This window comes from Canis aureus, chromosome 15 (assembly GCF_053574225.1).
Source record: "Canis aureus isolate CA01 chromosome 15, VMU_Caureus_v.1.0, whole genome shotgun sequence".
Lineage (NCBI taxonomy): Eukaryota > Metazoa > Chordata > Mammalia > Carnivora > Canidae > Canis > Canis aureus.
The window spans coordinates 52,258,641-52,284,185 of NC_135625.1; the positions used below are offsets into that span (position 1 = coordinate 52,258,641).

Below are 25,545 nucleotides of genomic sequence, written 5' to 3' on the forward strand. Positions count from 1 at the left end.
GGGGACAAGGATATCCAAAATGGCCTGTCCCTCATCTGCCAAGATTACTCACCCAGGGGGCCTCCTCCCCTAGGAGGCTCCTGTCCCTCACCAGCATAGCTCCTGCCTTCCATGGTTCCTCCAGGCTCCGTAGGAGACAAGAAGGCAGAGAGGGGGAGCCGCTCAGCTGTCCCTGGGAAAGAAAAGAAGGAGGCACAGCCCCCTGGGAATGGAAGTCGGCCTCCACCCACCTACCACAACCACGCAGGCACCTGTTTACAGGTGTGTTTGTGTGGTCCTCCAAACCTCAAGAACCGTGGGGCCACAAGATGCTCAGAGACCAGGCTGCTCAGTGTTCCGCCCATTCTGGAGTGCCCCAACTGAATCTTACCCAGAACCCTGGGGCAGGCTATCAAAACAACGATGGAACAAAAGATCAGTGAGGCCCCCAGTTCAGTCTGAGGCTGTTGGAACATCACCTCAGATGGCATTCATTTTGTTGGTGAGACTAAGGCCTGGCAGGCCCTGGCTGATTCAGGACTGGCTTGGTCCTGGATCGCGCCTCCTGTCACTTGTCAGCGGGGCCGGGACGCTCCTTACCCAGGGAGCGCAGTGTCTCATAGTTCTCCCGCATCACGTCCCGGTAGAGTGCCCTCTGCCCTTCGCCCAGGAGCTGCCACTCCTCCTCGGAGAACCGCACTGCCAGGTCCTGGAAGGCCACGGACACCTGTGGGCACAATCTCGGGGGAGTTGGGGGTTCCCTCCCAGCGCCACCAGTCTCTCTGTGTCCCCAGGTATCCACCAGGAAGTGGGGAGCAGTGAGAGTATGGTGCGGGCCTGATGGGTGGGAGCAGGTGAAGGCAGGGCGGGAATGTGCTCAAGACACAGTGCTGGGGTTTGGACTGTGTCCCCAAAAATGTATGCTGAAGTCCCTCCCCTCGTCCCCCATGAACGTGGCCCTATTTGGAAACATGTTCCTCACAGATGTAGCTGAAGAGGAGCAATAGGGTCACACAGGGAGGAGAAGGTCAGGTGACAATGGATGCAGAGAATGAAATGACGCAGCCACAAGCCAAGGAAAAGGCAGGACCAGCAGAGGCTGTAGGAGATGGGAAGGATTGTCCCCTAGAGCCTTCAGAGGGAGCCCAGCCCCCCACCCCCGCCCCACCATCACCACCCTGGTTTTGGCTCCCTGGCACAGGGAGAGAATCCACCTGCTGGTAAAGCCTGCCTGGTGTGGTTCTTTGTCACAGCAACCCCCCAGGAGCCCTCACACTCCGTGACCCTCAGCCTGGGCCTAAGAAAAGGTCAACTCCAGGCTGGGAAGCCCAGCCAGCCCTAAAGTCACCATGCTGGAGAGTTACTGGAGGTAATAAGCAACCTTGGCCTTGAATGTGCAAGGCCCTGGGGTCCTATCACTACAACATTAAGATACACATAAAACAGGTAAGTCTGATAAGGAACCAAACACTCCATACTCTTAGTAGGGGATGACCCAACAGCCAGGAATCAAGTAAGCAAAATGTTTATGCGGCCCCTCCCAGCCCCACAAGGAAGAGAGCGAGAGAGAGAACACCTCAAACAGCTTGGCAAGTCTAGAGGAGGCAGATCCTCCTGTACCAGGACAGACAGACGGCTGTGTGACTGGGAATGAAGAAAACCAGCAGCCGATGCACCTGTACTGGTGGCCCTTGATCCTCAGACCCCAAATCCTATGGCCACAGTTCTACAGACCCTCTGGCCCAGCCAGGTCAGTGCTGGTGTCCAGCTGTTCTGCTGGACTCCAGGCCCATGCTGGGCTGAGCCTGCCCTCACTTCCCTGGCCGCGCTTGACCTCCAGGGCCACGGCCAGCCACAGTGACCCCCATGACCTTTTACCACCAAGCCCGTGCAGCCCGTGGGTACTATGTACTGCAGGAACCCATCCAGGCCTCCATGCCTTGGTCGCCACACTCCCCCATTCTGGCCCCCTCCCTGACCTCTCCACTCTTCACCCCTGTAGGCTTGCAGCCTGGTACGCTGTGGTCTACTCTGCAAGGAAGGGCTCTGAAGAGACCTGGGATCATCCTTGGACAGTATCCCCTGCTTTGTAAGACATGAGAAACATTCTGTCCTCACTTCTTTAAAAATCATCCCTACGTGGGCATTAAAATGGCGATCAGACCCTAGAAGATTACCTGCGTCTGAGAGGCACGCACTTAAAATTACAGCAAAAATGACCTTCGTGCAAATTAAGCAAACAGAATATCAATTATGGGAAGGGTCCCTCTGCTGTAGAAACAGATGCTAAACTCTTTGTAATTAAAATTATTGAACAAAATGAAAACATTCCTAATAACGCAAAGAAGTTAATCTACTGCCTTGTTTCATCAACTCAAGTCAGCAACTTTAAAAACCATCTCTGCGGACAGCCCCGGTGGCTCAGCGGTTTAGCGCCACCTTCAGCCCGGGGTATGATCCTGGAGACCTGGGATCGAGTCCCACATCGGGCTCCCTGCATGGAGCCTGCTTCTCCCTCTGCCTGTGTCTCTGCCTCTCTGTCTGTCATGAATAAATAAATACTATTTAAAAAAATAAAAACCATCGCTGCTAACCTTGGCATTGTCACTGATGGCATCTGCTCCCCACACACCTCTTACCTTCTGACAGCTGGCACCACCACATGGTCACAACTGCCCTCCACTCTCCTGCTGAATTGGTCAGGGCCCTGTCCACACACCTGGCTGGAGGCAGCCTATCCACAGACTACCTGCTTTCAGTCCAGAGGCTCCCAAATGCCCTCCCGCCCACTTGGCCAGCCAGCAGACCTTCTGGAAGTCCTCTCCACCCCGATAGGCCAAGTATAGTTGCTCCCTTTCAGGAACACATTCAGACACCCTCAAAAACATCTCTCAAAGAGCCATCCTCATTTTTCCTGGACTTTGGACAGATACAACATAGCCAATGGTAGGGTCTATGCAGAACAGCTAGCGGATCAGGCCTGAGGCCACTGTCCCTGCAAGGTTGGCCTTGGGCTACTGTTGGGGAACTTGGATTTCAGGAGGGTGGTTTACTGGGCCAACTATTTGCACAGCGTGGTTCATGCTGGGCATCTACTTTTGCTCTGGGACTCTGGTCTGTGTTAGGTGGAAATAGCCACATGACCAGCCACCAATGGAAACCCTGAGCGCTGAGTCTCTAGTGAGCTTCCCTGGTAGACAACATTTCTTTTCATTCATTTCTTTCTTCCTTTTTTTTTAAAGTAGGTAGGCTCCATGTTGGGCATGAACTCACAACCCGGACATTAAGAGTCACGTGCTCTACGGACTAAACCAGGTGCCTCCCTTAGTAGACCACCTTTCACACCAGCCATCACAACTCAGCCAGAAGAATTATGTATATCCCATGTGATTCCACTGGGAGAAGACTCTGGAAGCTCACACCTTGTCTCCTGTATATTTTGCCCAATGTGCCTTTACATTTTATTTTGCTTTGTGTCCTCTCACTGTAACAAATCACAGCTGTGAATATGAGTCTATGCTGAGTCTTGGGAGTCCTCCTCGTGAAGGACTTGGGCCCCAATACAGGGTCCCCTTATATTTCCTGACAAGACACAGACACTTAAGGGCTCAGAGTATGCCCCCACCTGGCAGGGGACCTCATGGCCCAGCCTTGTTCTAGGTTTGAAACCTCATTCCCCATTGCTCAAGCCACTCCCTTCCATCCCAGAGCTCATGGCCCACCTGCCTGGCTCTGCTCTCTGGTCTCTCTGCTCCTCCAAGATACACTCCCACTCTTCTCTCTCTCCTAGGCTGAGGAACGTCAGGGCTGATGGAGCAGGGGGACACCTCAGTCAGAAAGTCCTCATCTGCACAGTAGTCCCAGAACTTCAGACTTGTCCCAACTGGCTCAGTGTCAGAATGGGCACAAACACTGTCTTATTGGCTAACCACATGTGTTTTTGCTTGAACGTTTCGGTCACTATGTTTAAACATACATAGATGCTGTTGTGATGAGTACGTGCACATCCTTTAAAAGTAATACTGAACTGATTTTAAAATATTTGCAAACACTACAACTGAATGTACTAAGTATACAACTATGTAGGGTTCGGGGGAGTTTTCAACATTAAGGAAGAGGATCCCAGAGTCAGTGAACAAGGTTGGTCCAACCCCCTATTTATCACCCCACTCACCCACTGCTCTGGAGGAGGAAAGGTGGGGAGGGGCAGGAAAGGGCCAGTGGGCTACAGTTATTCTGCTGTCTTTTGTTTGCCACACAAAAATTTATTAAACTCCCACTCTGGCCAATACACCAGAACAAAATAAGGTGTCCCCAGGACCCGGAAACTAGTCAAACCAACCCCACAGGAAAGATTAGCCATCTGCAGGAGGGGGCCCAAGCCACCGGCAGACATGTACAGTCTGGGTGCCCTACCAACATCAGGCTCTGTACCTTCGAAACAAGAGTTCTACCCAAAACACACCCCCAGGAGGCCAGTAAGAAGAGACCAGTCAGGGTGGCCTCAAAGCTCATTTCTTCTTTACCTTTTGGTAGCACAACACATGGCTGGCTCGCCAGGTCCAAGTGAGCTCCAGGGAAGGTCATGCTGATATCAGCTACTGAGCATGGAGGATCTTCTTTCTACCAAGGCCACTTCCCCAGCCCGGGATATTAGCTGATGCTCTCCTGTGCCCTCTCTATGGGACATAGCTCATGTGAACTGAAGCCAGCCTGAACATCTCCCATCTGACAGTGACAGAGATCACGGGCATGTGGCTACTTCTCTGCAGGCAAGGTTTCCCTGACACATGCTATCCTACATGTGGCCCAGGTATGTGAGACACTCAGCCTACCTTGGCTCCACCTGCCTTTCCCTATCACCTCTAGCTTGAACACTCACAGGTTACTGGCACTCTGCTAGATACTGAGATGTGTCCTCACAGGCTCTATTGTCAAGGTACCCAAACATCAGAAGTGTGATCCTTCCTTTCCGAGCATTTCAGAGCTCTCGTTGATTAACAAGGCGGATCTCCACAGGCAGCTGGTCAGACCAGTTGGTAGAAAAATCACAGGGCCAAGTCTAGGATTGGGATCTCTGAACTGAGATCTTTTCTGCTCTGCTTAATTGTGACTATCACCAGTAATCTTGGTACACCTTAAGAAAACAAGCATCAAACATCTAATTTTAGAAATTATCATTACCCAGTAAAGTCTGTAGTGGCAGATCTTGAGTACAAAGAAATGTTCCTGTTGACACTGCTAAATGGCAGAGTCCAAATGGCACTGCTCTGGCTGGGGCGGGGAACATGGGAGGAAGGACCCAGCAGAGCCATGTGAATGTTCTGGGGAGCTAGTTTATCCCGAGATGTCAGCAGACAAGTTCTCTGTTTAACAAACGGAGTGAAAAATACTCTCTCCTCGGCCTTATCAGAAGCTTTTTAGAACATAATGACTGAAAAAATAAAAGTGCTTTTAGGTTCAAATGATTGACTTCACGTTCCTTTTAATTAGGTCTGACTTCTCTGCCCCATCCTTGATTTACTAAATCATCAGTAAGCCCAGAAATCTAGGTTTTCAAGCCTCCTACGACTCTGACAAATTCTTAGTTCAGAGCCACAGGCCAGGGGAGCACTGCAGCCCTGTCACAGGCTGGAGGCCTGCCCAGCCCTGCTGGAAATGAAACATATGCTGGGGCACAGACCCCTGAAAACAGGCTTGGCCCTCCTTCTTCCCAGTAGCCAGCTCTCAAATGCTGTGCATTTGTGAACCAGAAATCAGACAACTGCCTAGAACTTTAAAGGGAGGGATCTTTTTTTTTCTTTTTAGATTTTATTTATTTATTCATGAGACACACAAAGAGAGGCAGAGACATAGGCAGAGAGAGAAAGCAGGCTCCTCCCAGGGAGCCTGATGCGGGATTTGATCTCAGGATCCCGGGATCATGCCCTGAGCGGAAGGCAGACACTCAAACGCTGAGCCACCCAGGTGTCCCGGGGCAGGGATCATTTAATGCTGATTTCCACCCAAAACAGGATGGCTCTTCAATTCCTCCTTGAAGAGAATTTCTCCTTCAGTAATGGGTGGCTCACCACATTCCCAGCAGCTGGTCCTATCACTGGCCCAATGTGGCATTTAAATCCTGGATGTAGGGGTGCCTGGGTGGCTCAGTTGATGAAGCATCTGCCTGCAGCTCAGGTCATGATCCCAGAGTCCTGGGATCAGCAGGGAATCTGCTTCTCCCTCTCCCTCTGGCCATCCCCCCTGCTTGTGTGCACTCGGTCTCTCTCTCTCTCTAAAATAAATAAATAAATAAAATCTTAAAAAAGAAGTGCTGGACACACAGATGAGCTACTGCATGGGAGTTAGGGCTGGACTTCAGGAACCAGACTGCTAGAGTTCCAATCCCTGCTTTGCTCCATATTAGCTATGGGACCTTGCTAAACTACTTAACCCACTTGGGCCTCGGTGAACTCATTTATAAAATCAGGATCATAATGACCTACAGCACAGGGATGTTGTGAAAAGTAAGTGAATCAACATAGGAAAAGAGGCTAGAACAAATACTGGGATGGACTAAGGGCTATTAGTGTTACATGGTCAAATCTGTCTGCTTGACGTCCACCTGCAGGTCAGAGCCTGCCACCTCCAGCTACACAGAATGGGCTCTTCAGCACACACTACTCCTGACTTTGCCTCTTTATCTCCTGGCTAAATATACTTTAGACAGCTGGAAGAGATGGATTCCAGGTCTTTCACCATCTTAGCATCAAGACAAATTCTCCAAAACAAAGTTCTTATGAAATGGAAATGGGAACTGACTATGGCCAGAATAGGTGGTTCAATCAATGGCCTCCCTCTGCCCAGGAAAGGTGGAGGACAAGTGGGGAGTATGCTTGCCTTAGAGGATGTTGTCTTGCAGTCTGGATCCACTGTCCTCCCTGGGCCCTACTTCAACTCCTTTGGGCTTTCAGGTCTGCCTCCCTCCCTCAACCAACAGGAGAAAAGCTTTCTGGATTGACCCAGGGCTGTTGTTAACTGTGCAGCCTCTGAGCTCACTGCCACCATGCTGTTCCTCCTAAAACATTCCTCCTTACCCTGTCACTAGCCCAACAAGAAAACCACAGCTTTGGTGCCCACAGGACCTGTCCATCTTTCCACACTCCTTCCCAGCCTAGATCAAATCCCCCAGCGTGCCTCAAGTTTGGGTTCCCAGTCTGGACCCTGCACCCTGCTGCTCCCACTTATGGGCTGTGCTCACACATCCCTGGCCTTTGGGGAGTCACACTGGACAGGAAGACAAGAGGCCTTCCCTGTAACTCTCTCTCTGTTATCTACCAATCCCCAAAGCCACTCCTACCTACCTTCTCTGTGAGGCTACACAGTGTGAGGATGCATCCTACTCGGAATATCAGATCTGAAGGACTGGTGGTCCAAATCCCTCGTTTCGTAGAAGAGGAAATTGCAGGAGAGCTTAGCACAGGACCAGTGGGCATACCCGAGCAAGGGTATCCTTGGGCTGCTTTGCTGCACAGCCAATGCTGCAAGGAAGGCCGCCCCTGCTCCCACAACATCCACTTTTCCTGGTTTCTCTCCCGATTGCAGGCCATGAATGACTGGAGGTTCTGGCTGCAGGCGGCTAGGTCTGGCCACAGAATGTCCCAGCCCGCTATCCCAATACCCACCCACCTCCAAACCATGGAGTCTACAATTGGCTGAGGATGGCCCAAGTTCATGGCCACCAAAATTACAGAACTGGCTCCAGGCGTCCACCCAGAGGAACTGCAACAACTCCCCATTGGTATCATCATGTTTTCCTGGCATCTCCCCAGTCCCGCACACAACTCGCCCAACTCGTGACAGATGTGGCTCTTCCTCCAGCTCTAGAATCTACAACCTGGGAGTTTGTTTCATGTCCCCTCCCCCAAGGATCCAGGATCCTACCCAGAATAAAAGCATCAGATTTACGCCTTCCCCTGAGGCCTTGATGCCCACGGCTCCCAGGATAACTAATAATTAAAAGAAGCCAGGCCGAGGGAGGGCGACGCGTAACCCCAAGGAACGAGTTTCCGCAGGTGGAGACAGGCTCCGCGCACAGGGCACTGGGGGTCAAGGGCTGGGGAGGGCGCCGGGGGTCGTCCGAGGACCTAGACTCCTGCGCACCAGGCCCGTCGGGCCGAGCGCAGCCCGATACCACAGTTGGTGGATGCCGGGGTCTTTGCCCCCCCGCCGGGGGACGGCTCCACGCCGCGCCCAGCTGACCCGCCGAGGCGTGGGTCGGTCCGTCTGTCCTCCGGTTCTCCTTACCTGGCGCGCCATCCCGGGACTCAGCCTCCGCGCTCAGCTTCCGGCGCGGCCCGCGGCGCCCGCTCCCCGGCCGCAGACTGTGCCGCGACCCTCGGCGACAGCGGCGACCGAGGTCAGCGCGGGACGAAGCACGGCTGCGGCCACGGGCAGCGGGGGAGAGGCGAGGCTGGGCACGGCGCGGCCGCCGGAGGCCCCCACTGCAGGAGGGGTGGTCCGGCTTCCGCCCGGAGACCCCCGGCCTCGGCGGCCCGCTGGGCGCAGGCGCGAACTACACTTCCCAGAGGGCGCCGTGGCGCGGGCCGGGGGGCGGAGCCGGGGCCGTCTCCCCGAAGCCTCCTCCCCACCTGCTTCTCTCAGGACCCCAGGAAACTGCGGGGAGGGGCTCCGCGCCGGGTCCCGCCTGGTGGCCAGCTTGCGGGTGTGTTTGTCCGAGGTACGCATCCGTCCGTCATCATCCATCCATCACCCATGCGTGCATCCAACAGTTAGTGAGCGCATCCTCTGTGCCAGGTGCGGATGCTCAGATGAAGCGGGACCCGCCTCTCCCAGAGATCACATCCCGTAAACCAACCGTTTCCAAGGCCAAGGGGAGGTGTGTGTGTTGGGGGAGGGGGCGGGGGGGCTGCAGGGCGGACGGCGCGGCCCCGCGGTCTGCGGTGGGTGCCAGACCCCCGCACATCCAGATCTGCCACCCAGACTTGTGTCCCTCGCTCACCAGAGCATTGAGCCCGGTCATGACATCTCGTGTGACCAATTGCTGGTCGATTTGGTTGATTTAGGTGACCCCAGAAGCTCCTGGAACGTAAGAGGGCCTCAAATAAGTGTGTGATGAGTGAACAAAGCATGAGCCCCTTCACTTCCTGGCCGGGACGCGGCGGGCTGGCGGTGGGGGGCAGGTCCGCCGAGGACTGGGAGCCTCGTCCCGTCTCTGGAGGACCACCCCCTGTTGGAACAGCTCAGAGAAGGTGGGCGTGTGGAGCTCACCCCGCCCTGTGAGACAGAAGCAGGGGTGCAGCGAGGCGGAGAGGCCCGCCGCGGGGGGAGCCCGCTGCCCCCCTTTCCCTGCCCCGTAGGTTCTCTTCCTCTGGAATATTTGGGGAAAGAGAATTTCTCGCCCAGAAGTCTCAGTGCTGTTCCCGGAAGCAGCTCTGGCCCCCCGTAGGTCTCTCCTGGCCTTGCTACTGGTCACCTCCCGGAACTCTGGGGTACAGGGTTGTCATCCTTGGCCTGGCCTCCACGGAAAGGCGTGAGAGGAGACCACTCTCAGTTCCTGCCCAGCTTCACCCCCGGGCCAGGCCCCCTCCTTCATACCTAAAGAATCCCTGGCACAGGACCCGTGTGTGTGTGTGTGTGTGTGTGTGTGTGTGTGTGTGTGTGTGTACCGGGTGTAGGAGGATGTGAAGATGTCACAAGCTTCTCACTGCTTGGAAAAGGAAAGCTTAAGTTCAGCATCTGATCTCAGGATCCCTAAAGGACATAGAGCCAGTGGTAAGCCCCTTGCCTGTGCTGTGTGACCCACGTTCCTGCTGAGGTAGACTTCCTCCTAGTAGCCAATGTCACCCTTCTCCCAGAGCCTGCCTGCACCCCACCCTCCATCTCAGGATCCCTAAAGCTTTAAAATCACTTAATTTAGAAAAAAGTAATGCCTCTACCCAAGACACACCTTTACTGCTGCATGTAGAATCTTGACACCTCTTTGACTCAACCTCACCCTATCTAAGTAGGCTTAGACCCTGCTTATAGACTCTCGCTCAGCCATTCCTAATATTAATTCACCAACATCCAATTTGCTGAATGACCAGTTTGCCAAAACTCAATTTGCTGAGTGGCCAATTCTCCCCATGATTGAGAAACCTTCCTATCCCTCTACCCCCAAAGTTTTATTAGTACCTCTGACCCTATTCCTGCATCACCCCTGTCTCTGTATCCGCATTGCAAGATGATTGTGGAGAACTGTCCTAAATTCCATTTAAAGTGTTTATGTGGCAGTTCTGGACACGGACAACAGTAGGAGTGCAGATGGAACAGATTTTTTTTTAATTCTCAATAATTCAGATGGGTTTGGAGCAAATCAATAATCAGTGGTTTCATTTTCATCATATTTGGCTTTTGGCTACCTGGCTATTCTGTGAATTGATTTTTGGTGAATAAGCCAGCTAAAGTTTTCCCAAATAAATTGGCTAGCTTCCTTTTATAGATAAATGGTACTGTCCACTGCTCCATGTGAAAATGGCTGCAATTTTAAAATATTTTCTATTTTTCATTATTTCTTTTTCTACCCATGAGGTTATTTAAAAGTACTTTTTAGTTTCAAAATGTATGGGTCCTTTTTAGAGTTATCTTTTTGTTATTGAGTTTTACCTTGTACTAAGAGAATGTGGTATATAATGTCACTTTTTGTTTAGGATTTTCTGAGACTTGCTTTGTAATCAAGTATGTAATAAATGTTTGAAACTTTGCTTTGAATGAGCATGTGTATTCTAATGTTGGCTGTAGGGATCTAGTTAGGTCTATTAAATCAAATTTATTGATTGTGTTATTTGTGTCCTCTCCATCTTATCATTTTATGCCTTTTGATGTATCAGTTACTAAGAAAGATGTATTAAAATATATTAATGTTGTGGATTTGTCCATTTCTTCCTGTATTTCTGACAATTTTTGCCTTATATATTTTGACACTGTGAATACAAGTACAGAATTGTATTTTTCTGAGAAAGTTCATTTTATTATTATAAAGCAACAGTCTTTGCCCTAGGAATACCTTTAATCTATAATTCATTTTATCTGATATCAATATAGCTAAACTAACTTTATTTTGGTCAGTATTCATTTGGTGTATATTTACCCAACTTTTCACTTTCAAACTTTTTATTTATGTTTCAGGAGAGCATTTTCTAAGACCATATAGCTAGAGTTTGTTGTTGAATCCAGAATGACAATTTCTGTCTCAATTGGCAAATAGTCCAGTTGTATTTATTGTGATTAGTAATATATTTTTATTCATTTCTACCATCGTTTTTGTGCTTTCTATTTATTCTGATGTTTTCCTATGCCTTTCTTTCCACTCTTCTATTCGATTGATCACTTTTTCTTTATACACCTTTGAGGAATTCACCTTGATTCACATCTTTCTACTAATTTGAAAACTATTTAATTTGGTCTTCCTTTTCTATATATCTAGGGATAGCTCTTTAAATTTTTACACACACATCTGATTTGATATAGTCTAACAATAATTAGTATTTCCACCCTCTTTCCACACAAAAGAAGGATTTCAATGTATTAGTTCAATCACATCATTCCCCTGTCTTCTGTGTAATTGTTCTCTATGGTTAAATATTATTTTTAAGCCCTCCTCAGCTCTTTTTTTTTTTTTTTTTTTTTTTTTTGTCTTGTATAATTGGTGCTGTTTGGATTTACCAATGTGCTCACTAGTATCTTTGTTCACTGTTTTTCCTCTTGCCTCTTTCCCCTTCCTTTTGGGTTCAGTGTTCTTCTTTTGGAATTACAAGTTTTAAAGGTTCTTCCAGCAAGGATATCTTAGAAGTAAATTATTTCAGCTATATTTCTGTCGCTTTTGACTGATAGTTGAACTGAGTAGAGAATTCTAACTTATGGTCTTTCACTCAGAATACTTTATTCCATTGTCCACCAACCATCATTGCTTCTGTTGAAAAGTCTGCTGTCATTCTAATTATGCCATCATTGTACCTGATGTGTCTTTTCTATTTAGCTGTTTTTAAGATCATCCCTTTGGGGACGCCTGGGTGGCTCAGCTGTTGAGCGTCTGCCTTTGGCTCAGGATGTGATCCCAGGGTCCAGGGATCGAGTTCTGCATCAGGCTCCCTGCGGGGAGCCTGCTTCTCCCTCTGCCTGTGTCTCTGCCTCTCTCTGTGTCTCTCATGAATAAATAAATAAACTCTTAATAAGAAAGATCAGCCCTTTGTCTATGGTATTATGAAGACACTGCAATGGGCCTAGGTGTGGCTTTATCTCTTTTGGGATTCATTCCTTAAATCCGAGGTCTTTGTACAAGCCTGGAAATTTCTCAGCTATTATATATTTTAATGTTGCTTCTCCCTTGTTATGTTTTATACTTGTAGAATTCATATTTGACATTTATCAGAACTCTATTCTAGTCTTAGCCACTCTTTTTTGTTTTGCATTTTTTTTTAGACATTTGCATTTCATTCCTGGAATTTTTAAAAGATTTATATTCTATTTCATTTACAAATCTCTCATCTTTCTGTCTAATCTGCTATTATACTATTAATTTCAGTGATTGTATTTTTCATTTTATATGTATCTGCTTCATATTTTTGAAAGTCATATATTCTCATACATTCAATTTCCTATGACTTTAATAATTTTGACCACACTTACTACATAGTATCTATATGGTAATTCTCCTGTATGACATTCTTTATTGTGTCTGGTGGTCTTCACTCATGGTTGGCTGATTCCTTGTTTACTTTATTATTTTTAATTGTGAACCCACTTTAAGACAGGTTTCATCCATGGGAATTCTGTGTGGCCTGACTTGCAGATGTGCCCTTCAGAGTTTGTGTCTGCTTCTCCACAATCATTGTTAGCCTGGGCACACTTTTTATGTCAACTTTTAGCTTGGGGAATTTCTGAACCATGCAGGTAGCATAAACTCAAAGTTCTAACAAGTATAGATCTGTGGTTATGAATTTTCAGGGGAGATTCCCTTCCTCCCTGAGAAGAGAAAGACCTCTTGTCTGTTTGTGCTGGTATTTTACTAGCCCACCCTTCTACTAATGGTGTGGCTCTCTGGGAATATGACTTTACTTGCAAGAGGGGTGTTTCAGATCTAGACCTAATCTGGATCCACATGGCTCTTAAAACTCATCACCTCAGCTGTCCCACCATAACCACAGGCATTCTTGGGGTTAAGACTTTAGTTTATTCCCCAATCAAGATATCTTTTATTGTCATGAGAGCTCATCTATACCTGTGATTGGATATTTGTTTGACAGCATTTGATAAAGTGATATTTTATCTTTCACTTCTGGGTGTTTTGAGGTAGAAGGAGTTTTAGATTATCTAATCTAACAGATTTCTGTAACAGAAATCTTTTTATTTTAAAATGACCCTCTCTTTTGTCTAGCAATCCTTATCATACACTTGACCATTTCTTCATTTGACTGTTTTACCCACCACAGACAGTTCTTCCCAACTATGTCTTTCCTGTGTCTGGCATTGAGTGGGAATCAAAAATGTCTTGAGTGAATGGATGATTCTAGATAAACAGGTGGATGTCAGCCACTGCTTTGATGTCAGGAAGCATTGTGAGGATGGAGTAGGGGCCAAAGAGCCCATCCATGCCTCTTTGGGGGAAGATGGATTAGAAACAGTGGTGTGGTTCGCACCAGAGAGTCACTTGTTAGCATATCTTCTTCATCCCATGTTCGAAGATCTTATTTTTGTAGCTTGAAATTGGTCACAGTGAGATTATTTGTACCATGAAACTGGAAAACACTAAAAATAAAAAATACCCTCCACCAAGAGCTGGTTGTTAAATATTTACCAGCATATCACTGATGTAGAACAATAAAAACATGTAGAAAAAGTACGCCTATGTAGAACAAGACCCATGGTAAGTGAAATATGAAGTCAAAGTTGGAGGAATCTATCACTGTGGGGCTGTGGTGTTCGGTGACAGGGTTTTAAGGTACCCTTGACTTTTTTTTTTTTTCCAGATTTGGGAAGTCTCAATATCCCCAGGCTCAGTATTAGGGAAAGGAGCTGAATCTTTAGTACCAGCTTCCCTGAACAAAAGTGGGAAATGGCAGGGGGCACCTGGATTTGAACCAGGGACCTCTTGATCTGCAGTCAAATGCTCTACCCCTGAGCTATACCCCCTGATGTAGGTGTGGGCCTAAGTAATACCTTTAACCTGTGCAGCCACACCCAACACCTATAAATTTTTGTCATAAATGTTCATTGGCTGGGCCTCCTGGAAGCTGCCAAGACTACCTCACCACAATTTTACCTCTCTGATGCAAAATGAGCAAAAGCCTCCCCCCCTCCCTGTAGCTGCCTCCCTGCTTTTTTCTAGAAGAGCACTGATCCCAACATTTAAAGCTGGAAGGGTCTTCAGAGTCACTAGTCTGTGCCATTCACAGCGAACATCTGAATGCAGATATTCAGGATTACTAGTCTTCCACCACACAAAGCCCTCTATTGATAGGATCAGAACCTAAATCCACTCTTTCTGACTTTATTGAACCAATGATTCTCTTAACTTCTTCACATCCCTATCTTCCATCAGTCAAAAAATGTAAAGGCCACACAATTGGAGCCATCTGAATAGATTTATACAAACCTGAAGACCAGCAGAGGGACTAGAATGCAGGCTTCTAGAGCATGAATATGCCACACAGCTCAAAGACCACAAGGGGAAAGCTAATGGAGGACACCAGGATTTGACTTGGTGCATGGACTACATTGGGCCAGTCTCAGATTTTTGTACTTAGGAATCATCTCAGGAGCTTGTCAAACATGCAGATATGATCTGGGGTTAGGAACAAACTCCTTATGGAAAGTCAGGAGACCCCCTTTGAGAAACACTGTCCGCAGAACCATCATGGCTTCCTTTTGTACCACCTGGAGAAAGACTCAGGTACTGAAACACCCAAGAAAGGAATGGGTTCGGAATTGGAGCACCCCCTCCAGGATCAATCAGGATTAAAACCAAAGACGATGGTCAAACTGCTTGTCATCTGAACTCTGCCCTAGATCAGTGTTTCTTAATTTTAAGGTGCCTCAGAATCATTTGGAGGGCTTGTTAAAACTAAGATGGCTGGGCTCCACCCCTAAAAGTTTGTAAGGACAAGGTCTCAAGTAATCCTGGGGCCTCACCTTGAGAAGCACCACTCTAGACCTCTACACATCTGCAGCCACAGCCAGGGCACCTGTTCACCGGTGCCTCTTCTGCATGGTCACCAGGCACTGATGCCTTCACTCCACCAAAGACAGTGTCCTGAGGTCCCTCTCCCCTTTCTCCTAGTGCCTACCTGGGACCACTGGGATGCTCTCAGTTGTTAGTCAGTCACCTTCTCACTTTGCCATTTAGGAAACCAACACCCAAGAAGCCTTCCACCCCTCACCAATATGGGGAGAACTTGTTCAAGCAAGTAAAGCCAGAGATGCACCTGTTTTGTTTGGAGCAGCCCAGTGTGAGTTCAAAAGCTGAATTCATCTCAGAAAAGTCAGGCTTGAGGGGATTGGTTGTAGAATTATTCCTATTTACAAATGAAATAGAAGGCGAGAAGGTATCCTTGGCCCCACAAAGGAAAGTATCCAGGTGAGAACATGGAAATGTGGAGTTCTCCAGAGATGCATCCGAACATCCTTGTCCTTGGAGATTTCCTTAACAGAAATTTGCTTTTATTCTTAACTTGCTGTTTTGTTTAGTTTTGTTTTGTTTTTAAGCCATGAATTGTGAGGGAGACAGATAATTAACAAAAATCTGTATTACTATAATGCAGGTCGTAATGGGGACTGCGAGGAAAACAGAGCAAAGCAAGGGGATAGAAATGACAGGGTGCAATTTAGACAGAGCCACCAGAGGAGGCCTAACTGATGAGCTAATGGCAAGCAGAGCCCTGAGTGCAGGGGAGAAGCACCGGACGGCTCTGAAGTGGCACCCTTGGAGGAACACTGAAGATCAGTGTGGCTGGAGGCAAAAAGGGAAGGAGTTAGGGGAGGAAGCAGCCAGGGCCAGCTCCTATAGATCCTGTAGGCTGCAGCATGGACTGAGATTTTGCTCTCAGGGGAGCAAGACTACCAAGCTGATCGGGAAACATTTCCTGACTCATGTCTGAAATACACATAGGGGAAAACCTGTCAGGAGAGTATGATAACAGGTCAGATGGGCCTGGACCAAAAGTCATGGTAGTGGGCCACGGGAACTGCTCAGATGCACACACGTCTGACACCAAAGCCGACAGGACTTGCTGCTGGCTTTGGATGCAAAAGATAGAGGTGACCTGGCAGGTATTTGGCCTGAGTTACTGGGAGAATCATACCACTTAGGTGGGCAATGCAGGTGGAGTGGGGAGCTGGCCTGGGTGAGAACTAATAATTCTCTTTCTCCCATATTCTGTTTGAAAGGCCTAGTAGAATCTCTGAATGAAGATATCAAGTATGAGGTCCTGGCTCAGAGAGGAGGCTGCAGGGCTCACTGGCTCATCCATGTGCATTTCAAGTCTCTTCCCCACACGATTCAGCTGTGGATTTAATGAGATTCTGCTTTCTGATCTTGTACATCTCAAATGTCCTTTCTTTGCCCTTTTTTTTTTTTTTTAATATGATAGTCACACACACAGAGAGAGAGAGAGAGAGAGAGAGAGAGAGGCAGAGACACAGGCAGAGGGAGAAGCAGGCTCCATGCTCCGGGAGCCTGACGTGGGATTCGATCCCGTGTCTCCAGGATCGCGCCCTGGGCCAAAGGCAGGCGCTAAACCGCTGCACCACCCAGGGTTTGCCCTTATGCTTAAATATTATTTTCCCTGGGTTCAGAATTCTAGGTTGGAAGTTGTTTTTCTTCATATGTAAAAAAATACTTATTTTATAATAATAGAAAATATCAATAAAGACAACTATATTATTCAATTATTCATATCACCAAAGCGTCAAAAGTTTTTTAATTTCAAAATGCCATGGTTCAAGGGTCTACACAGCAGAAAGGTTATGTACATCGGTGCTTAATACTTTGAATTATAATTCTCAACTACAACTTATTTTTTTTAAATAACACAGTAAAGGAAGGAATTACATGATTTAGAAAATATGCATTTTAAACAATCCTGAATAACTATGACTATCCTGGGTTTAATGTGAGAATATTTAGGTCAACACACAATGCAAACAGTACATTTGAGGCTGTGGCGATTTGAGATATACTTTGAGTTTTTTACTTTGGGGAAAAATGTGTGTGTGTATGTGAGGTTCCTACTAAAATATAAATCTGCCTGTTAGATCGCTTTAATTTTACATTATATGGGGTTTTTTACTTAAATATACAATTTTAAAAATAAGAATGTTTTCCTGATAATAAAGCAACAAAGATGGTATAGATCACCGGACAAGATGGATGAATAACTAATTGCGCATAGAAGAAAAACAAAACAAAACAAAACCAGCCCAGCTGAAACATAGCCTGTAGAGGAGTCGGTAGAGGAGGCTGATGACCAGAAGCATGCAGTTCCGCAGATTTCCTGAGAATGAATGGCAGTTAGTGTACTGGACACTGGGGTAGTGCAACCTTAGTGAAAAGAAGCAAGTTAGGAAACTCTAGCGGCTGTGGGGGTATAGCTCAGGGGCAGAGCATTTGACTGCAGATCAACAGGTCCCCGGTTCAAGTCCGGGTGCCCCCTGTCGGTTTTCTTTCCTGGTCATTGTGAATAACCTGAGTGATTTCACTCCGTCTATTATTAGGTGGATTTTAAAGTTGGGCTGGCTCCCTCTTGAAGGGCTCCGCGGACAGAAAGTGCGAGAGGGTGAAAAGGTGGAAAGGCCACCTTGTTAAGAATTGGAGGTTTTGTGGTGACCCTCTGACCGGCGAGCGTGTTTGGGGAGTTCCCTTCTCTAAGGAGGGAGCGGCAGTTAGGGGTGCGTGCGGGAGCCGCGCGGGGGCGCTGCTCGTGAGCACCGGCCCTGGGTCTCAGCCCCCACCCGCTGGGCACTCTGTTAATGGAGGCCCGGGAAGGGGGGAGGGCATTTGTATTGTAAAACCGAGGCGCCCTCTCTCTCCCCTTCCTCCAGCAGCCCCCCCAACCCCGCTGCGCCGCTAGAAATCTGACAGGTGCATTGGGGAAGGTCTAGGCCTGATGATTCCAAACGTGTTTGGTTCTCAAAGCCGGTGGCCTGGGCAGGGGCCTGAGAAGCTGCCAGGTGCAGACGGAGGCCTAGAAGGAAAGGGTCTCCGCCCCACCCCAAGTGTCAGGCAAGCAAACGGAAGACGTGGGCGACTTGCTGTGTTGGATTCTGGATATTGCTGCGGGGGGCGGGGGGAACAGCGCTCAGGCTCCTAGGGGGGTAGTTGGAACATAGATCAGGTGGTCTCGGAAACATCATCCATTGAGCCCTCACATGCTGTCATTACAAATACATATGTTCGTAGACTTTATTTCTTAGAGCGGTATAAGGTTTACACTACCCAGAGTAGAAAATACATAGAGTTCCCCTATTCCCTCTTACCTAGTCCCACCCCCACCCACAGGTTTCCAGTCGTTAACATCTTGCAGGTGTGGTACATTTGTTAAAATTGATGGACGAATATCTATCCGTTATCATTAACTGATACCTATAGTTTACATCAACGTTCCTACTGTTTTATGGGTTTTGACAAATGCATGACGTCATGTATCCACAATTACCTAGCTTCATAGGGATAGTCCCACTGTTCTAAAAATTCCATCTGCTATTCCTAGTCATTCCTCTTCCCTCCCGCCAACCCCTGGCAAACACCAATCTTTCACTGACCCTAGTTTTGCCTTCCCCAGAATGTCACAGTTAGAAGCATACTATATGTAGCCTTTCAGGATCAATGTTTCACTTAGCTATAGGCATTTCAGGTCCCTCCATATCGTTTTGTGGCCTGATAGCTCATTTCTTTTTGTGGCTGAAAAATATTCCATGGTATGGACCTGCCATCTTTATTTAGACTTGTTGGCATTCCAGATAACCACATCTTTCTGCAAGAAGGGAGGAGAGAAATTAAGAGTACACTAATTTTGACAAGCACTGAGTAACATATGAAAGTGCTGAATCCCTACACTGTACACCAGAAACTAATATAATGCTGTATGTTAACTACATTGGAATTTCAAAGAAGAAGAAAAAGGAGGAGGAGGAGGAGGAGGAGGAAGAAGAAGAAGAAGAAGAAGAAGAAGAAGAAGAAGAAGAAGAAGAAGAAGAAGAAGAAGAAGATGGAGGAGGATGAGGAAGTGGGGGAGGAGGAGAAAGAGGGGGATGAGAAGAAGGAGAAGATGAAAAAGAAGAGGAGGAGGAGGAGGAAGAGAAGAGGCAGATTAGGCCACAAGGCAAGTCCCTGGCAAGGCTATACAATTTCCCCCAGTCCCTATTCTGGCTTTGATCCATAATCATCTCCATACTGGTGGTAGGCATATGCAACTATCTTTCTTACACCTTCAACATTTGAAATTCCTTTCCACTTGGGGGGCGGAGTGTCCACCACTGTGCATGGCTGGTGGAAACCAGGACCTACCTCCACTACAACAGGCAAAAGTAGCAGACTTTGCCCTCCCACCAACCCCAGCCGTGCCCTAAGCTTCGCCAATCACATGCACAGGTTAAGACTCGGAACATGGCACAAGGTACACACAGGCAGGAAGAGGCTGGAATCTATTCCAGGGGAGCCAGAGCTCTGGCATGGACAGTCGGGCTGATGGCTGCACCCTGTGCAGTGGGGGCATTACCAGCCCCCTCAACCAGGAATCTGTTTGGGGGCAAATGATTCTGACCCGGCTGCCCTTTAATTCTGCCCATTTTCAGAGTATACCTCCTGAGGGTTCTGAGATTTTTGTCATTGTCCCGGCATTTCCTTATTTGCTTCAATTAGCCACTATCTGTTACTATTACTGGGACAGAATGCTGGCTGTGTGAAAATTAATCCTAGAAGTCAGGTGAGGGAAGTGAGGGGACCATGGCGTTGGTTATCTGGCCTTGTTGGGGTGAAAACTGGGAACATCTGGCCAGTTATTCAGGATTTGGAACCTGGCTGTCATTGACATACCATGACCAAGCAGGAAAGTTGAATATTGCCTGGGTCCCCTGGAATGAAGTACCCAGTGAGGGCCAAGCCCTGCTCTAGTAAGTTACCACAGAACACCAGGAAGCAACCTACAGTAGAGTGGCTAATTCTGTTGGCATTGGGACTCAGACAAAGAAAATGAAGCTCAAATATGTAAAGGCTCTCCTCTAGTCAGCGCTGAGTGCAGACAGCCTTGTCTCTTACCTCTGAATCACTGAAAAAGCCTCCAAGCCAAAGCAGGGTGTGATCTTACGATGCCAGTTAAATGCACAGCATCATTGTGCCATGCGTGACAGATAGGACACTAATCAGCAAAAAGTGGGATCATCCCACCCACTTAGCACTTATTCAGTGGACTCAGAAACAAAGGTGAAAACATCAGGCATGGAGGCTAGAACCAGCTCCGGCAGATGGATATCACCTCACCTGGGGAACCTAGCCAGGCTGGGCAAAGGGCCCCCACATTCCAGTTACATCCTCTAAGGAAAGGATGGTGTTGTGTAGGTGGCTAGTAACCAGCAACATGGGAGCAGGTGGATTGTAGTAGAAATATCATGGATGGGCACTGCTTTATTCTCACCAGAATACTGATTTTGAGTTTACGTTGTGTTTTTGAGGTAAAACATGTTACCTGTGTAGCGCAGTAATAATAGATGTGAGCTGCAGAGCAATGAGAAAAGGATCTCCACTCATCTACTCTATCTTCCATCTCATGGTTCAGTGTCCTCTGTGGTCTCTGGAAGGTGAATCTGGCCAGTCTCTGATACCATGTAACATACCCCTTAGGTGATGCACTGATGCTTTTTTAGGAAGGACTGATGTGTGTTCCCAGTATATGAATGGAGGTCTGCAAGCAGGGAGGGCGGGAGGGTGGGGGGACCTGCAGGGCCTGGGCTCTCCTGCTGGGCAACAGAAGAAAGAGATCTCTGATCATGAAGCAGGGACCCTGGGGCCCCCAAACAGCAGCCTTCAGGCCTGCCCTAGCTTCCTCCCTTGTGCGGTGGAAGGATTCAGGGGCTCCTGCCTTTCTGGGGCTGTCTCTCGGAGGTCACACGCGCCCCTAGGGGACTGTCCCAAGAGGGGACGGGTTTTGGAGCCAGGGGAAGAAGTGCGGAACAGGCTGGAGTGCCAGCAGGGGTAAGGCTGGGGAGGATGGCCAGAGCAGACGGAGGAGGGAGGAGGGAGGAGGGAGGGGAGGAAGGATGGGGCGGGGTCAGCAGAGCCTGGTGCCTCCTGCAGCTCAGGTGTGGCTGGAGTGGAAAGCGCCTATCAGAGGAGCGAGGGGTCTCTGCGGGAAGGAGAAGGCGGCCTCGTGGGAACAGGGTGGCCTCTGGTGAGTCTGGAGGGCCTGCGGGTGTCATAGGCTTGCTAGCAACGAGGAGAACGTCCGAGGTGCTGTGGAATGCCTGGGTGTGGCGTCACGGTGAAGTAATGTACAGAGCACCCAACCCAGCGTCAGGGGGTATAGCTCAGGGGCAGAGCATTTGACTGCAGATCAAGAGGTCCCCGGTTCAAATCCGGGTGCCCCCTGCTGGAGCTTTGCTTTATTGCCGAACACAGAGGATGGCTTCCCAGATGCCCCACTCTCTTGAATGTCGTCAGGTGCCCTCCCCGCCACTTTTCCCCACACCCTGGCGTCTGAGGTGTCTTTTCTCCCCGGCATATTGAAGTTTGGTAGGTCTACCTCTTAGCTGCAATTCACCCCTCGGTTTCCATTCACCTCTCAGTTTCCGTTGCCTTTGCTTCGTGACTCTTCCGTTTCTCCCCCAGACGTGTGCTCTGCACCCCCTTGCTCTGGGCTAGGCCATAGGTACCAGTCTGGACCGACCCGGAGACAAAACCCACACAGTAACGTAAGTGGGAAGTTTAATATAACGAAATATTGTGTTATGAAAAGAGTAACTACAAAAGTGCAAAACAAACTCCAGTTATCCCTGGGGAGAGGGACTCAAAGGACAAATCTGGAAAGGGGACCCCTCTACAAAGCTGCGATTAGACCCGGGGGGTGGCGGGGAGGTTTGGTTGCAGCCCACTCGCCAGGTTGCCGCAGCCTGCCCTGTTCACTGTCCCCGGGCGAGCGAACCTCTTGGGCACAGGAGAGCCGCTTGGACGTGTGAGGTCTGGAGCGTGCAGCATCTGCACCCGGAGGGCTCGGGGACTAAACCTCGGAGCCGCAGATGCAAGCGGGGTTGGCCTGCGCACGCAGGTGGCAGTTGCTTACGGGGAGTTGGGGCGGTGGTGGCCTGCCCGGCTGTGGATGGAAGATCGCCATGGAACTTCATTCTCTGGGTGCCTGGTGGGCCCTCACACACCCACACCTCTGACCAGCCATGCAGCAGAGACCAAGGGGAAGGAAAAAAAAAAAAAAACCACCAACAACACTTGGCAGAAATTAGGGAGACAATCCCCTTTTCTCCTGCGACATCCCTCTACTGACAGCTGCGCCCTCTACTGACAGCTGTTATTATTGCGCTCACTTGCAGGAGAAACGCTTGGAGAAGCCGGTCCCTCACTGCAGCGCGAGTGTGGGAGCACGAGCGTCAAAAAAAAAAAAAAAAAAAAAAAAAAAAAAATATATATATATATATATATATATATATATATAACTGGTACATCGTGTGGTTTGCTTTGGCCAATATGTTAGCAAGTGTGTGCAGGCAGGACCTTGAGATCAACTTGCAAGGTTGGGTTTGTGCTTTGTGCTCTGGCGCTTCGGCTTACCAGGAGATGGGTTTATCCTGTGAGCTGCTGCCGCTTCAGCCTGGGCCCCAGGATAGACACACATGGCCTAACCTTAAGCCCAGCTTAAGGAGCCAAGGCTGGCTGGACCCGCAGCTTGAAGTGGACTTACCCAGACAAGCCCAGCCTAGATCGACTGATTCACATTCAATATTCTGACCCATGGGCATGAGAATAAATGCTTATTGTTGTGTGTCACCAGTTTGGGGTGTCTTGTTTTGTAACATATTGTACATTAGACTGGCAAATGCTAAATTTGACATACAGAAGGGGGCTACTGCTAAAACAAAAGGGTGAAGTACCTGGCATGTCTTCTCAATGAAGCAATGGGTGGCAAGGGAACTCTTACAATCACCTGGGGAAATGGAAAACTATTATTGAGGGCTGAGAAGTCAGAGGCTCATGATAACCTGGAAGGCAGAAAATACATTTGAACTTGTGGAATTAGGGGTAGGATATTTCAAGGAAAAATAGTGAGGGTGTGAGCTATTTTGGTTCAGGCTGTTTTTAATAAGGTGCTACAAAAAAATTGAGGTCAGAAGAGAACTTATTGGTTTGCAGTCAGAATTTTGAGGCAATCTAGACAGCTCAGAATTGCATAGTCAAATCAAGCTTAACAAACTCATAGTCTGAATGCACTTTATCAAGAGCATTGAAAAATTAAACTGGTGCCCAGTACATCCTCTCAGTCGGACAAAAATATTCCTAGAAAGACTAAGGCGTGCCCAAATATTTATAATTGAGCCGGAGGGAGAGCATATGTCAAAAAGAATTGTGATTGTGGCTTCTGGCACATGGAGTCAAATCAGTTGCTGTACTGACAAGAGTGTTACTAGCCTGGACAAAAAGACACGGAGACAGGTAAGTAAAAGGACCTGGCTTCCAGCATATTCTACAGGGGGAAAGCAAACTGAGAAGAAGGCTCAACAACCAGAAAGGACATATTTTCCAATGATCTCTTGAGAAATTGCAGAGAAGGATGAAGGAAAAGGAAGACTTCTCAGAGGGTTGGACCACAAGTCATGCAGTACCATGGACAGGGAGCTCTCCTGAGGTAGCAGAACCAGAGCCTAATCATACTGAGTTTTGGGAGTAGTTTGTTATACAATATTATTGTGAAAAGGCTGGCAAATTCTAAAATTGGGATCCAGAAGGGGGCTCTGGCTGGAACCCAAGGTAGCAGAGTGCACGGCCACTTTGCCTAGCATTTCAATTTCTGTGAGCTAATTTCTATGACTGTGTGTGCTTCCTATCATGATCAGTTTTTGGATGCAAATTGTGTATTACACTAAGTCTGTTTCTGTGCCATCATTGGATTTTGGGTGTGTGAGTGGCAGATCATTTGTTTTTTAAGTTTATAGTTCTCCTGATCAAAAGAAGCCTCCCCTGGATCTAATGTAGATCATAAGATACCAGACTTTGACTGCAGGAGGCTTTGGGGGTCTTGGGATCAAGCTGAGTAGATTATGCATGTGGAAGTAGTTATGACCAAGAGGGCAGATCACAGTAGATTAAAATGTTGGCCTCAGTTGTGTGCTTATTCTGTGTACGTCCTTCGCCGTGAGGCTTTTCAGATGCTGCCATTAGAAGTGGGACAGATTTCCCTGACCTTGATTTAGGGCTGGGTCCTGAGAGTTGCTTTCACTGCTGGGATGCTAGCAAATGTGATACAAGCAGAGGTTTGAAACCTGCTTGCATAGTTGGTCTTGACTTTTTTTTTTTTTTTCATTTCTGCCTTTGCCATGAGAAAAGTTGCCCTGCAAGCTGCCACTCCTCCAACTTGGACCCGAGAATAAACAGACTTGGAGCAAACCTAAGCCTAACTCACATAAAGAATCCAAGCACAGATGGACCTTCAGCTTGACGCAGGGCCACCAACCAGGTCACACCCAGACTAGACCCACTGATTGCCACCCATGTTGCTAACATAGGAACATGAAAATGCATGTTTATTGCTGCATGCATCCAGATTTGGGGAGGATTTGTTATGAAACATTATTGTAGATGTAGCTAATCCAGGCAGTATTCTTAGACGTCCTCTCCTTCCCCCTCCTACAGGTAGTGGGCAAGGAGTGGGGAGGAGATTGCAGTTTATCCAAGGAGTTCAGGTTGTGGCTACAGGGTAGAAAAGTGCTATTAGACAAGGGAGGGTCTCTTGGGGAACGGAAGGGTTATCTCCAGCCAGTTTGTGGTGGGCTTGCCAAGTTCATAGGTAGACCAAGAGAGAATAGAACATACAGTATGCTATAGAATGCTTGGATCCAGCAACACAGGTGAACTATGCTAAGGAGGAGCCTGGCTCTAGCAAGGGGGTATAGCTCAGGGGTAGAGCATTTGACTGCAGATCAAGAGGTCCCCGGTTCAAATCCGGGTGCCCCCTACAGATGGCTTAACTTATTGCCAAATGCAAACAGAGGTCTCATTTAGGATCCTGCTCTTTGTAAAGTCACCTACATCACCACCCTCCTTGGATGTTGTGTCAGTTTTCTCAAATGACTTCTGGGCTGTGGGGCATGTCATGGTGCTGTTGCCAATGATGTGTGTGTAACAGAAGTTCCTTAGCTCCTCATTAAAGTTTACATTATGATCAGCGGATACTCAGCCTGTCCGCACCAGAATTACTTAAAAACAGATAAGCCCTAGGAATTATGATGTTGTAGAACTGAGGAGGTACCTGGGAACTTGTGTTTTGGGGAGGCACACCCCCCTGCCCCCCGCTAACTTTGACTATAACATCC

At 48.2% G+C, this 25,545-nt stretch overlaps 1 protein-coding gene, 1 long non-coding RNA gene and 4 other non-coding genes across 24 annotated transcripts in view; 4 read left to right on the forward strand and 2 right to left on the reverse strand.

The window, feature by feature from the left end:
- The window catches only part of KRABD3 (KRAB domain containing 3), a 26,206-nt gene extending 17,682 nt beyond the window's left edge, over positions 1 to 8,524 (reverse strand). For 2 of the 19 annotated variants that reach the window (XM_077849722.1, XM_077849724.1), the window contains exons 1-3: positions 7,323 to 8,152; positions 580 to 706; positions 53 to 202 (exon numbers count right to left, since the gene is read on the reverse strand). In XM_077849722.1, coding sequence (XP_077705848.1) covers positions 53 to 202; positions 580 to 706; positions 7,323 to 7,769 — 724 coding nt within the window. In that variant the 5' untranslated portion in view covers positions 7,770 to 8,152. Of the gene's footprint in view, positions 1 to 52; positions 203 to 285; positions 549 to 579; positions 831 to 7,322; positions 8,154 to 8,265 lie in introns of those variants that run through there. The other 17 variants (XM_077849721.1, XM_077849731.1, XM_077849726.1 and 14 more) reach the window with 15 other exon arrangements.
- Positions 8,412 to 10,886, forward strand: LOC144284790 (uncharacterized). Its single transcript, XR_013353202.1, has 2 exons — positions 8,412 to 8,857; positions 9,045 to 10,886. It is a non-coding gene; the product is annotated as an uncharacterized LOC144284790 (long non-coding RNA).
- A 3,193-nt stretch (positions 10,887 to 14,079) lies between these two features.
- TRNAC-GCA (transfer RNA cysteine (anticodon GCA)) lies at positions 14,080 to 14,151 on the reverse strand. Its single transcript has one exon. It is a non-coding gene; the product is annotated as a tRNA-Cys (tRNA).
- Positions 14,152 to 17,597: 3,446 nt separating this feature from the next.
- Positions 17,598 to 17,669, forward strand: TRNAC-GCA (transfer RNA cysteine (anticodon GCA)). The gene has a single exon. It is a non-coding gene; the product is annotated as a tRNA-Cys (tRNA).
- A 3,857-nt stretch (positions 17,670 to 21,526) lies between these two features.
- On the forward strand, positions 21,527 to 21,598 carry TRNAC-GCA (transfer RNA cysteine (anticodon GCA)). The gene has a single exon. It is a non-coding gene; the product is annotated as a tRNA-Cys (tRNA).
- Positions 21,599 to 25,115: 3,517 nt separating this feature from the next.
- Positions 25,116 to 25,187, forward strand: TRNAC-GCA (transfer RNA cysteine (anticodon GCA)). The gene has a single exon. It is a non-coding gene; the product is annotated as a tRNA-Cys (tRNA).
- Positions 25,188 to 25,545: the final 358 nt, after the last annotated feature.